At 39.2% G+C, this 13,193-nt stretch overlaps 1 protein-coding gene across 1 annotated transcript in view; it reads left to right on the forward strand.

The window, feature by feature from the left end:
- LACTB2 (lactamase beta 2) overlaps nt 1–8,442 on the forward strand; it is a 30,390-nt gene extending 21,948 nt beyond the window's left edge. Inside the window, exons 4-7 of the mRNA XM_027127926.1 lie at nt 1,285–1,463; nt 3,359–3,507; nt 7,010–7,091; nt 7,909–8,442. Coding sequence (XP_026983727.1) covers nt 1,285–1,463; nt 3,359–3,507; nt 7,010–7,091; nt 7,909–7,952 — 454 coding nt within the window. The 3' untranslated portion in view covers nt 7,953–8,442. The remainder of the gene's footprint in view (nt 1–1,284; nt 1,464–3,358; nt 3,508–7,009; nt 7,092–7,908) is intronic.
- The last annotated feature ends 4,751 nt before the right edge of the window (nt 8,443–13,193 follow it).

Genomic DNA, 13,193 nt, shown 5'->3' on the forward strand with positions numbered 1-13,193 from the left:
CGGCATGTGGGATCTTCCCGGACCAGGGCTCGAACCCATGTCCCGTGCATTGGCAGGTGGATTCTTAACCTTCTTAACCACTGTGCCCCCAGGGAAGCCCCTGCTTTGTTCTTAAAATTTTTAACAAGAAAGAAAATATAATGTTTCTTTTAAACTTTTAGATTACCACTACTAAAATAAAATATTTACCATTTATTAAGCATGTAACTTTGTGCCGTATACTATGCTAAGCACTTAAATGCTCATCTTGAATCTCCCAGCAGTCCTTTAAGACAATGCTATTCACATTTCAATGAAAAACTGACATTAAGAGAAGTTAATTTGCCCAGTTTTCTTACATCTACTTAAGTGTATGTAGCTTACAAATCACTAGGAAAAAAAAAAAGACGAAAGAAAATGCAGTCCATATAACCTAAAGTGACAGCAAGGAAGTCGAAAAACCAGAAATCTTGAAAGTTAATGACTGAAGTGAGTAAGACATATTCATTATGGGGGAAGGAGGAGAGAAGGGCAATGTAAATAGGAAAACTATTCTGTTAAAAAAAAAACTCTGAGACCAAATCAAGAAATAACAAAAGCACCATTTTTAAGGATGCTCATTCAGTGTTACTGTTGGAGGAAAACTGCCCACAATAGGAAACTAAATGAATTGTGATTCACGCATATAGTGAAATACTATGTAAGCATTAAAAATCATGTTTTAGAAAAATATTTAATGATGTAGGAAAATACAGTATAGTAAGCAAAAAATTCAAAAATCAGGTATTAAAGCAACATGACAGTTTTGTTTTTAAGATATAAATATGCAAAGAATCCAAAAATATATATCCTTAAAAGCATATGATCCAGCAACTCCACTTCAGGGTACATATCCAAAGGAAACGAAATCATTATGTTGAAGGGATATCTGTACCCCGTGTTCATCACAGTACTATTTATAATAGCCAAGACATGGAAACAACCTCAGTGTCTATTGACAGATGAATGGTGGTCCAGTGGGTAAGACTCTGTGCTCCCAGTATAGGGGGCCCAGGTTTGATCCCTGGGCAAAACTATTAAATTTGCACTTCAGGGTGAGAAATTTGATTTAGCTAAAGGAGAGAATTTTCTGATGATAATTTGCAGTGGGCCACAAGAGAAAAAGGAGCTATTTAAGAAACTTACTGACATCATTTATTCGTGTCTTGTCCAGAGATAAAGACAGAAAATAATTTACTTCTCAAAATTTCTTCTAAGCCTAAGAGTTCATAACTGTTACTATTTCCTCTTTCTTCTTTCAACCAGAGTTATATACACACCTGGCCACACTGATGATCATATGACCCTACTTTTAGAAGAGGAAAATGCTCTCTTTTCTGGAGATTGCATCCTAGGGGAAGGAACAACCGTATTTGAAGACCTCTATGATTATATGCGCTCCCTAAAAGAGTTATTAAAAATCAAAGCTAAAGTTATATATCCAGGTGGGTAATATTATTAATCTAGCAAACCATTTGTGTCAAATGATGAGGAAGATTCATTTTGGTTTGTCTGTGCATGTTCTTTGTGGTTTCAGCCTTGAAGAGATACATATAAATTGCTTCTTTCTAAATTACACCCCTAAGTCTTATCTAGCAATACAATTTAAAAGACCAAGAGTTGAAAATATATGAGGGTTATTTTTTTAACATCTGCACAGCTGTTAATAGAACTGTTAAACAAATGAAATAAACTTACTGGAACAAGAAGATTTTTTTCATTCCGTAAGCTATCTTCAGTTTTGTTAACTTGATTTCTGTTGTGGACTACATTTTAGCCATGTAACCAACCTTGGGTAACATTTGATGTCTGAGCTTTAGTTTTTTAACTCACTATATGGAAATATCAATAGCTTCTATATCAACTGTAAAATTGTGTATTTATTTCCTTTCTCCAGAAAAAGAAACCTGTTGTTAGTATATTAGCTATCACTGCCCTGCTTTACAATACGAATCTCTCCTCCATCCTGAAAGCTAAGAAAGATACAGTACCCAACAAAGGCCCCCAGAAGGAAAAAGAGACTCGATTACTTAATTTTTTAAGTCCTTCCAACTTGTTCCTAACCAAAGGGCCATGGAAAGATCTGTAAATACAGTGTCTTCAGTACCTTCGTATTCTCTCATGAGTTCCCACTGCTGAGGGGTTAGGAAACATACAGTGAGGTGGGCATTTGGATTAATATTGTGACATAAAAGGAGTGGAGGATGACAGCTACTTTGAAAGAGAAGACAGTAGACATTTGATGCACCCACATTGGAGCAAAGCTAATGAGAGCCTGCCCGGTGCAGGTTCTTGGAGTGTTGGCTTTAGTAAATCCAGTGAACTGGCTTATTGGCACAGCAGGACCTCATATGTCAATGACGGTCTGTAGCCATAGCTACCATATATTAAAGCCTGCTACCCTACCCGCCAGGTACTGTGCAGGGACCTTCACAGAGCCGTCCTCACAAAAACCCAGAGAAGCAGGTAGCTGAAGAAATAAACTCGGAGATTCATAGACTATCCCAGCCACACAGCTAGTAAATGATAGTCGGTATCCTAAAGCCCATGCTCTTTACCTAACAGGTTTGTCTGCTTCTGGTATTTTGTTCTCAGCCCTCTTGCAGATTTGTGTAATATATTCATTTTCACTGTCTTAAAGAGTGAGTAAATTCCAATATAACTTTATCCGGGTTATCAACATTTCTGAATCGCTAGCCTATACATAAGATTCTTACAGTTCTCCTGTGGTTCTTGTGAATTTTTAATAGCTCTTGGTCACTTACATGAAGCTACCTTTTACATTCCCCTTTTCAATCTTTGATAAGCATAGTGGTTAAGAGCACAGAGTGGTTAGAAGCTCCTGAATCAGAATCCCAGCTCCACCCCTTCTTAGCTGTGTAACTGTAGGCAGATTATTGACCCTCCCTATGCCTCAGTTTCTGCTGTACAAAGAGAATAATTAAAGTATCAGTACCTACTTCATGGGATTCTTGTAAGGCTAATGTATATTAAGCATTTAGAGTAATGTCTGGCAAATAATGAACACTCTGTAAACGTTACCTATTGATACTGTTGTGGTCACTATTTTTATTGTTAAATTTTTATTTTCTAACTTTTAATGAACACAATAATATCTTATGTAGATTTTGATACAATTCTCTAATGTTTTTTGGCATTATATGTAATTTTTAAATCTCTTATTACCTGTATAGTTTTCCAGATAATTCTTATTTGTCGTGTATTTAGTATGCCTTTTCAATATACTATATGAAATATTTTTAAATAGAGTAAATTAACTTCAGTTGTACTTAAAATTTTTTATCTGGTTGAAATCATTTTTGTAATTATCCTGATGCAGGACATGGCCCAGTAATCCATAATGCCGAAGCTAAAATTCTACAATACATTTCTCACAGAAATATCCGAGAACAGCAAATTCTTACGTTATTTCATGAGAACTTTGAAAAGTCCTTCACAGCAATGGATCTTGTAAAAGTTATTTACAAGGTAATTTTCATTTATTTGTTCAAAGCCACAATTTTAATAGAATAATCTATTCAGTAGACTATAGATGTAGTAAATTCATCACATCCCAGAGCAGAATGAGTCTGTTAATTTTTTAAGTAATGTCACTCGTATGGATTTGAGACCATCAATCTCAACTTTCTAGAACACAGAAGTTAGACAAACACTGGCCCGCAGAGCAAAAATAACCATCCTGAGCCATTATTAAGCCTTTTATACTCCACTCTGTAGGGGAGACCATTGCCAGCAGCCTGGCGGTTAATCTTTGTTATGATTTGTGTATTATTCTAGCCATCTTGATGATCTGGTGTCCTGACCGGCAGCAAGTAAGGGGCGATCTGCTAGAGACAGCTACTGGGATAATAGCAGTGAGAAGTAGTAGCAATGCTAACAATAGATTAAAAGGAGGAAGGCCATGAAGAAGAGCATGAGTAGAGTCACTTAGTGTAGAGAGAAAGGGCCCCTCACTCAGTGGCCTCTGAGCACATCACTGCATGACAGCACTGTGTGGCAATCCATCAGTATAATTCAGTTTTTCAGCAAATGTTTATTAGATACCTGCTTCGGGGTTAAGAATGGAATAAGATTATCTGGGTTTTAAAACTCCCACTACCATAACCTGTATGGCCATAAGATACCTGAGAGTATAACTAAAGATGAGCTTGAAAAGGAACCTGGGCCAGTTTCAATTAGTAAGGACCATAATGTCCCATGGGCCTAATTTATCAAAAACCAGGTATCTCAGTGTGCTTTGTTTTAAAAGGGAGGAATGAATGATTAAAAGGGCTGACAATAATAAGTGCCAGGAGCCAAAGGGCAATGTAAACGTTTAAATTCTGCAAAAGAGTTCATTTCCTCACAATACTAAAGTTTAGCCACTCTAGACTATACATTGAAACATGGGTAGTTTTTTCTAACCCAAGTACAGACAGCAGAACTCTCTGATAACCCTCACAGATGGGTCATCCAGTGACTATGCAGGCCTCAGAAATGCTTGTTCTGCATTCAGAGATGTGTTCACTGTACACATGTGTGAAGCACCTGTCACATATAGAACAGCATTAGGTATTGCAGAGACATTTATCCATTCCACAGATGTTTACTGAATGCCTTCATGTACCACACACTGGACTAGGTGCAGAGGCACAAAGATGACTACAGATCCCTGCCCTCAAAGGACTCATGGTTTAGCAAAGACAGACATGTTAAACAGATTCTTGTAGTTCTGGCTGTATCATAATAGCTCCCATTTCTGAGCACATTACTATGTGTTAGACACTGTACTAAATGCTTCACATTTACCGTTGTAATTTGAAGTACTTAATTTCAAGTACCTTGAATTTTCACTGCATAAAGATACTGTTATTCCAACTTAACAGATTAAAAACAAACTCAAAAAGTGTGAGTTAAGTAAGTTTTCCAAGGGCACAAAACTAGCAGATGTCACACACTCAAATGTCAGAAGTCAGATACTCAAATCTTTTGTTTTTCTATCACACCAAGCTCCCTGCAAGGCCCATACACAGTACGTCAGGGCATAAAGGAAAGATGAGTCATTTCTGCCTGGTGAAGATGCAGGGTGATGAGGCTTGTCCAGAAAAGCTTCAGAAACTTAATTATTGAATCGGATCTTGAAGAAGGAGTGAGGTCAGAGTACAGGAGAAGAGAAGTCATTCTAGACAGAAGGAAAGATGTGTTCAAACACTGGGAGTCACAAAAGCATCGTGTGTGTTTGAAAACCCACAAAGAAAATGCATCTGACCGGAGCCCAGAATGTATATTGTAGATGGGCAGGGAGGGGGTCCCAGGAAATGAGGCAAGAAAGGCAGGCATGGCAGGTCAGGGGAAGCCCTTGGTTGCCATGCTAAAAAAATTTGGGCTCCAGCCAATAAGCTGGGAATGACCACCCAAGGATCTTAGGCAGGGAGTCACATAATTAGACCTAGAAAATCACACTGGTGGATATAATATATGGTACTGGAGCGTCAGGGAGTTTGGGGTTGGAGGTTTCTGCTTGGGAATCATTAACACATGATGTTGTGGTGACAAGTTGATCAAGTAAAAAGAGAAGAGAGTCAATGATACAATTCATCATGAACATCAGTATTGAAGAGAAATCGGGGAAGAATATCCAGGATGAAGATGAAATCATAAGAGGTAGAATAACCAAGGGAAAAGAGAGGAGTTCTTCCAAACGGAGAGACTAGCCAGTTGATTTCAGGTAAAATGAGGACTGAAAAGAATTCTTTGAATTTTGATTAAAATATAATTCAATGATTTTTGCAAAACATTTTCAGGGAGCTGAGAAATGGACATAGTAAATTTAGTCAAGAAGCTTGACTTCAGGAAAATTCTTACTTAAAGAATATAAGGGGGCTTCCCTGGTGGCACAGTGGTTGAGAGTCCGCCTGCTGATGCAGGCGACACGGGTTCGTGCCCCGGTCCAGGAAGATCCCACATGCCGCGGAGCGGCTGGGCCCATGAGCCATGGCCGCTGAGCCTGCACGTCCGGAGCCTGTGCTCCGCAATGGGAGAGGCCACAACAGTGAGAGGCCCGCGTATCGCAAAAAAAAAAAAAAAAAGAATATAAGGACACAGATACTGTATGTTACCACTTGTAATGTGGAACCTAAAAAATACAACAAACTAGTGAATATAACAAAAAAAGAAACAGACTCACAGCTATAGAGAACAAATTAGTGGTTACCGGTGGGGAGAGGGAAGGGGGAGGGGCAATAAAAGGGTAGGGGAGTATAAACTGTTATGTATAAAATAAGCTACAAAGATAAATATATTGTACAGCACAGGGAATAAAGCCAATATTTTATAATAACTAAATGGAATATAACCTTTAAGAATTGTGAAGCACCATATTGTACTTAACATTAATATTGTATATCAGGTATACTCCAATAAAATTAAAAATATATATTTAGAAAAAAGAATAAAAGGAATATTTATTTTGTTTACCATTCAGATAATAGTTGTCAGTATTACATTACGAGCTTGGCAAAAATAAAGGAAAAATTTTAAGTTTTAAGGTGGAAACATACATACTTTTAATAAAAATGTGGAAAGACATTATCATGTAACCTAATAAATAGACCATAGGGCCAACTGTCTGTAGAATCATCAAAACTACCTAGAATAATTTTTATGTTTATTTATTCATTCATTTATAAAATACTGAGTTCCCACTATGTGCCATTTTGCTAAGCACTGGGTATTCAGTAGTGAACAGATGCTGCTACTGTACTGTCTTTATGGCGCTTACAGTCTGTTTGCCTATAAGTATATTTCTAATAATAAAGTGACTCAAAGCAAGACATACATAAGATGAAACAGTGTTGATTATTACTCTATAAAACTGTATTTGAATTAAGACTGTATTATTTTGCCTTTTTTCTTTCAAAGTTTCAAAAAGATTAACTCTGTTCTTTTTTAAAAAAGAAATGCTTTACTTTCACTCTCATTTTTCTTTTAGGATACTCCTGAGCATTTACATAAAATGGCCGAACATAACCTCTTACTTCATTTGAAAAAATTAGAAAAGGAAGGAAAGATATGTAAGTATTCTTCCAAATTTCAGTTCTTTTATTACCAGCACTTAAAATATTTGTTAACAAATGAACTAGTTTCCTTTGAGGAAAAACACCACCCACCAGAGTTCTCCCTTGAATGTCACTGTAAGTTGGAGAGACAGTCACTAGGAAAGGTCAGTAGCAAAAGGCCAGGGGATCACAAGTTAGAACAAAAGCTTCCACAGGAATGAGAATCTCGCATGGGGGTTTCAGTCCTCACCCACCAGAATGACAGCCACGGGCATGTAGCAGGAAGAGAGCTTCTCCTCTCCCAGACCACAAGACCACGAAGGATTTTACATGTATCGATTAGAAGATTTGGGAACATCCAAAGGTCTAGCAGCAGTAAAGGTAGCAAACTCAAAGATATTAAAGCAGTAATTCTATAATTGTTCCCTAGTGTTAAGTTAATTTGTCAAGTTAATAATCTTAGAAGTTTGATCCTTAGAAAGCAAGAGGTGGGCTTCCCTGGTGGCGCAGTGGTTGAGAGTCCGCCTGCCGATGCAGGGGACACGGGTTCGTGCCCCGGTCTGTGCTCCGCAACGGGAGAGGCCACAACAGTGAGAGGCCCGTGTACTGCAAAAAAAAAAAAAAAAAAAAAAAAGCAAGAGGTGCAAAGTTGGACTTTGTGTAGAAGCTTCAGCAACATCTTTATATGTACCCCCCCAAGAAAAACCCCAGCTTTATATTGAGCAACAAAATTATTTTAGGAATTAATGGTTTTTCTAGTTACAAGCTAACTTAAAATGTAGTGATTTGCTCATCTTTTGTTAAATGTTTACTCTGTAATTTCCTTCCACAGTTAGCATCATGGATCCTGAGGAGAAATGGAAAGCTCATCTTTAGTTTCAGCTTAAAGAAAGATTTTGTTGTTTTGTTTTTAGAGAATGGTATGTTTTGTTAACTATTAATTATTTACAGAGAATATAGCATGTGGAACATTGAAAATAATCCTAAATATACTTTAACATCATACTTATTCTAAAGTATGTAAATTACATTTTACACCTATAATATTAGCTATTTGTCTCACCTAGGTCTTATAACATTTTACCAAAAATTCAAAATCCAATAGTTTATCCATTTTCAATACATAAAATAAGTTTCTTTTAAAATAATTTATGTCATTTAAAATAATTTATGTCATTTAAACTGGATATTATTCTTAGAGGTTATTTATCTATTACCAGTGGTCAGTAATACTGTTTTTTTCTAGCTGCTTCAATTAACAGCGCAGATTTCAGTGTAATCCTTCCTTTTCTGCAACCTTTGTCTATATCTGTAGATTACAGGCTTGTTTTCATGTTTCTATCAATTATATCATGTTTATATATCAGTTCTATACCTCTGTATCACGTATACTTTCTCATAGTGGCATCCTACAAATGATTCATGTAAATCAACTTCTGGTAATAGAAAAATATTAAATTCCCAATTAAAGTCATTGTATATAAATAATTATTTCTGTAATCCATTAGTACAACCAACTTACTTTCCAAATTTAGGTTTTCATATATAGTCATCAACATATATATGAATTATATACCAAAGTTTTTAAAATTAGAATATTATAAGACAGAATTTTTTATAAGAAGTGTTTATAAATAGTGGTTAGGGGACTTCCCTGGTGGCGCAGTGGTTGAGTCCACCTGCCAGTGCAGGGGACATGAGTTCGAGCTCTGGTCCAGGAAGATCCTACATGCCACGGAGCAACTAAGCCCGTGCGCCATGACTACTGAGCCTGCACTCTTAGAGCCCATGAGCCACAACTGCTGAGCCCGTGCACCACAACTACTGAAGCCCACGTGCCTAGAGCCCGTGCTCTGCAACAAGAGAAGCCACCACGATGAGAAAACCACGCACCACAACGAAGAGCAGTCCCCGCTCGCCACAACTAGAGAAAACCCGCGCACAGCAATGAAGACCCAGTGCAGCCAAAAATAAATAATTTTTTAAAAAATAGATAAGCAACAAGCATATCTATTTAAAGTAAATAGTAGTTAGGGGGACCTCCCTGGTGGCACAGTGGTTGAGAATCCGCCTGCCAATGCAGGGGACACGGGTTCGATCCCTGGTCCGGGAAGATCGCACATGCCGCGGAGCAACTAAGCCCATGTGCCACAACTACTGAGCCCGTGCTCTAGAGCCCATGAACCACAACTACTGAGCCCGCGTGCTGCAACTACTGAAGCCCGCACACCTAGAGCCCACGCTCCACAGCGAGAGAAGCCACCGCAATGAGAAGCCCACACACTGCAGCGAAGAGTAGCCCCCGCTCGCTGCAACTAGAGAAAGCCCGCGCGCAGCAATGAAGACCCAACACAGCCAAAAGTAAATAAATAAAATAGATAAATTTAAAATAAAATAAAAATATATAATGAGTTGTCTTTAAAAAAAAAATAGTAGTTAGGTTCTAAGGTAGCCCACCAATGCTTATTTAACCCATAAGGTTGCCAAATGACAATACAAAAATGAGCTCAGAATCCTGAAAGTATACTTTCTTTTCTCTTTTCTAAAGACTTTTTAAAAATTCTTTAAAAACTTTAACATCCTTACCTCTTCCTGCCACTTTTCCAAAGGCCCCTAGGATTTTCATACCATTCTAAACTCTGGAGACCTGTTGTGTTCCTGAAACCATTCCATATTACAAAATGACTGTGAACTCAACAACAAAAAACAAACAACCCAGTTCAAAAATGGGCAAAGGACTTGATAAGACATTTGTCCCAAGAAGATATGCAAATGGCCAATAAGCACATGAAAAGATGTTCACCATCTCTAATCATGAGGGAAATGCAAATTAAAACCACAACGAATTAGGACACAGGGATGAGAAGGGCATTCTGAACTGGGGGAATCGCATACACAAAGCTGTGGGATCGCTGTCTTTCTAAGGTACCATGGCACACTTTAAGCTGCAAGTGGATCTGTTGAAAGAGGGGTGATGAGGGAAGGTTATGAAACTTGGCTCTTGAATGAGTCTAGGCAACTGAGCTTTATCAAAAACAATGGCGTCCACTAAGTATCTGCCTTGTGTGGGTGCTGGGCCAGATGCTGGGGATACAGAGGGGAACAAAGTAGCATCTCTGCTCTCAAAATAAGCTCATCTGGTTGTGGAGACACACACTTACGATATGCAGTAGCAGTAAGTTTGTTTGGAGTAAAGGAAGAGTGTGTAACCTGGTTGGGTTACAGAAAGCTGCTTAGAGGAGGAGCCTACACCCAGTCGTGAAAGATGAGTCAGTGGCAGCCAGGTGACGAAGTTAGGGGTATCTGTTTGGGAGATGAGAAGATTGTTCTAGTTGGAAGAAATAGTGTATGCACATAAACAGGTGGCAAAGCATCACGTGGTTGGGGAACTAATTTATGTGACTAAACTACACTGTATAGTATTTGTGGGTTGAGGTCATAAGGATAAGAAGCATCTCATGGGAACACAAACTCACAGGAACCAGTGTGCTGTCGTCCAGCCACACAGGATGGATATACACGATTTAGCAACTGGAAAGCAGGTGGTGGTCCAGGACAGGACTAGTATTATTCTGTTGTCTCCTCAACAGCGAGTTTGTCCCCGACCATGATGGTAATTTTGCTCCCCTTTTTGTTTCTATCACTCCAGCCAATTACTTTACCCCCATTCAATACACCCAGAGGTTGTAGATTACTCATAGCTTCTGCTTACTCATCTTCTATTTACTCAAAAGTTTTTGCATTCTCCTTATCATCACCTCTGCCCTCTCCCCGTAATCCTTCAGCTTCTGTTTTGCAACCACTGAGTAGCTCTCTAGGTGTCTCAGGTTCAGATCTCCTCATACAAGAGGACCTGACTGGTGTAATTAATCTTCTATATCCTTTTTGGAGAGCTCTCCCGCCATCCTGTCCTGTATGTTACTGACCAGCCCTTATGGTAACTGCTCTAGACCAATCATCTGGGACCAGAAGGGTCCCAGGAAATTTTATCAGAAGGGCACCCCATTCGACAGAGGCAGTACACAGGGTAAGTATTCTGAGATGGCCTTTTCAGCACGGTAGGGGAGGGAACAAAGAAGCCAAAAGAGTCTCAAAGGTGGTAGAAGACAGAGTAACAGATATGAGAAATATTTAAGAAGAGGAATAGAACTTAGGGACCTATTAGGTCTTGAGGGATGGGATCAGGTGGAAAGGAAGAAGCCCAGTAGAGCTATAGATTTCTGGCTTGGGCAGCTGGGTAGTTGCTGAATTGATAACCAGGATGAGGGAATACAGGAAATGGGGTACATAGAGTGGGTAAGGGAGGGACGATGCATTGTACTGTAGATATGAGTTTGAAGTACCAGGGAACATCGAAAGAGAGATACCTGGTAAGCACTTAGATATACAGAGCTGGGGCTAAATAGGTAGGCTATATTTTGTTGCAGGTTAGTGTAAGCAAAAAGGAAAGTTGGTTGGCACAGCTAACCAACCTGAGAAGGTTGAAGGTGAAGCCAGGTTTGTGAATAAGAATGAAGATTTGGATCCCACCAGTACAACCCCAAACATTTTTTTTTTTTTTTTGGAGGGGGGCGGGTCAGAGCCTCCACAGCCGACTGGCTCCTTCACATGGTGAAGGTTACGGGCAGCTGTGGGCTCATAACCAGCAGGGAAAGCTAGTTCTTCCAGCTTCAGTTTGGAAAATCCTAGGGGAAGGACTCGATGACTTGTACTGGCTCATTACCCATACCTTGGACCAGTGTCTGTGGTCAGGGAAACATGAGATTCTGTATTTGGCCCAGCTTTGGTCACATGCCCGCCCCTGTGGCCACAGTGGGTGAGATCTCTTCTCAGATGGAGAAGAGGCTCAGAGAAGGGTTTGGGACCAGTACTGATTCCTTCATAAATAGCTTTCCCTTCTTTCCAGTGTGTGTGAAATAGATGATAAATAAATCAGAGCTCTCTGCGGTAGCTCACCGGATGCCCCGGCCAACTCTGTGAAACCTGAATCTTCTCTGTGTGTTTCTGGGAGACTTTCTGAGTATTTTTAAGTTATTTGCGAATATTTTCATATGTCCAGGTTGTCACTTCAAGAAAAAGTAAAATTAATAACGTGTATGGGAAAAGAATCTGAAAAAGAATAGATATATGTATAACTGAATCACTTTGCTGTACACCTGAAACTAACACATTATAAATCAACTATACTCCAATATAAAATCAAAAACTTTTTAAAAAAAGAAAAAGTAAAGTTGACTAGTAGCAGGGAGGCTGGAATCCTAGAGAAAATGAGAAAAGATTTAAGTGCGAGTGTATCTTAACTCTGCCAATGCTGAACTTTGCGCCCTCTCCCTTGCCAGTCTCCCTTGCTCACCAGTGCAGTGCACCAGCTTAAATCTTGCTACCAATTTCCAGGCATTGTTGGAGCAGGAAAACTCATCAGTCTTTTCCCCCTTTTCCATTCTGGGGGGGGCTTCAAAGGATACTTGGTTTTGTTGGGAGAAAAAGTTCCATGTTTGAAATATTGACTGTGAAAGTCTTAGTTCCAGCCGCACTGATGCTGGGCCTTTTGAAACGTTTGGAATTAAAGCGGAGAATGGAGGAGGGGCCTATATAAGTGTATTTACTTGTGTATGCAGGCAATATCTCTGGAAAAACACCCCCAAAATTTAAAAAAAAACTAACATTGGTTACCTCCCAAGAGAAGAACTTATGGGTAGCTGAGGAACCGGGGATAGGACCGGAAACATCACAATCTACCCTTTTATATCTTTGGACTTTTGAATTATTTGAATATATTGCTTATTCAAAATATAAATAATAAAACGTCTTAATCAAAAGAAAAAGCCTGAGTCTGTCTCATAGAATCTACTGGGCTAGTCTCCCAGAACAGAGGGGAGGTACATGCCCACTGGGAAAATGGTAAGTTGACCTGCACCCCAATCTACAGAGAAGCTTAAGAAGGCGGTCTGGGTTAGAGAGAGATTAGGATGTCACGGCCCTGAGGTTGCCATGAAAGCAATGGGTAAATGTACACAACCTTGGGGTGGGTACAAAGGAAGAGAATTGGCAAGGACGATTAAGAAAGGTTGATCAAGGGCTTCCCTGGTGGCGCAGTGGTTGAGAGTCCGCCTGCCG

The sequence above is a fragment of the Aethalodelphis obliquidens genome, unplaced genomic scaffold, assembly GCF_003676395.1.
Source record: "Aethalodelphis obliquidens isolate GAN/ISIS:26980383/991018 unplaced genomic scaffold, ASM367639v1 scaffold33, whole genome shotgun sequence".
Taxonomy (NCBI): Eukaryota; Metazoa; Chordata; class Mammalia; order Artiodactyla; family Delphinidae; genus Aethalodelphis; species Aethalodelphis obliquidens.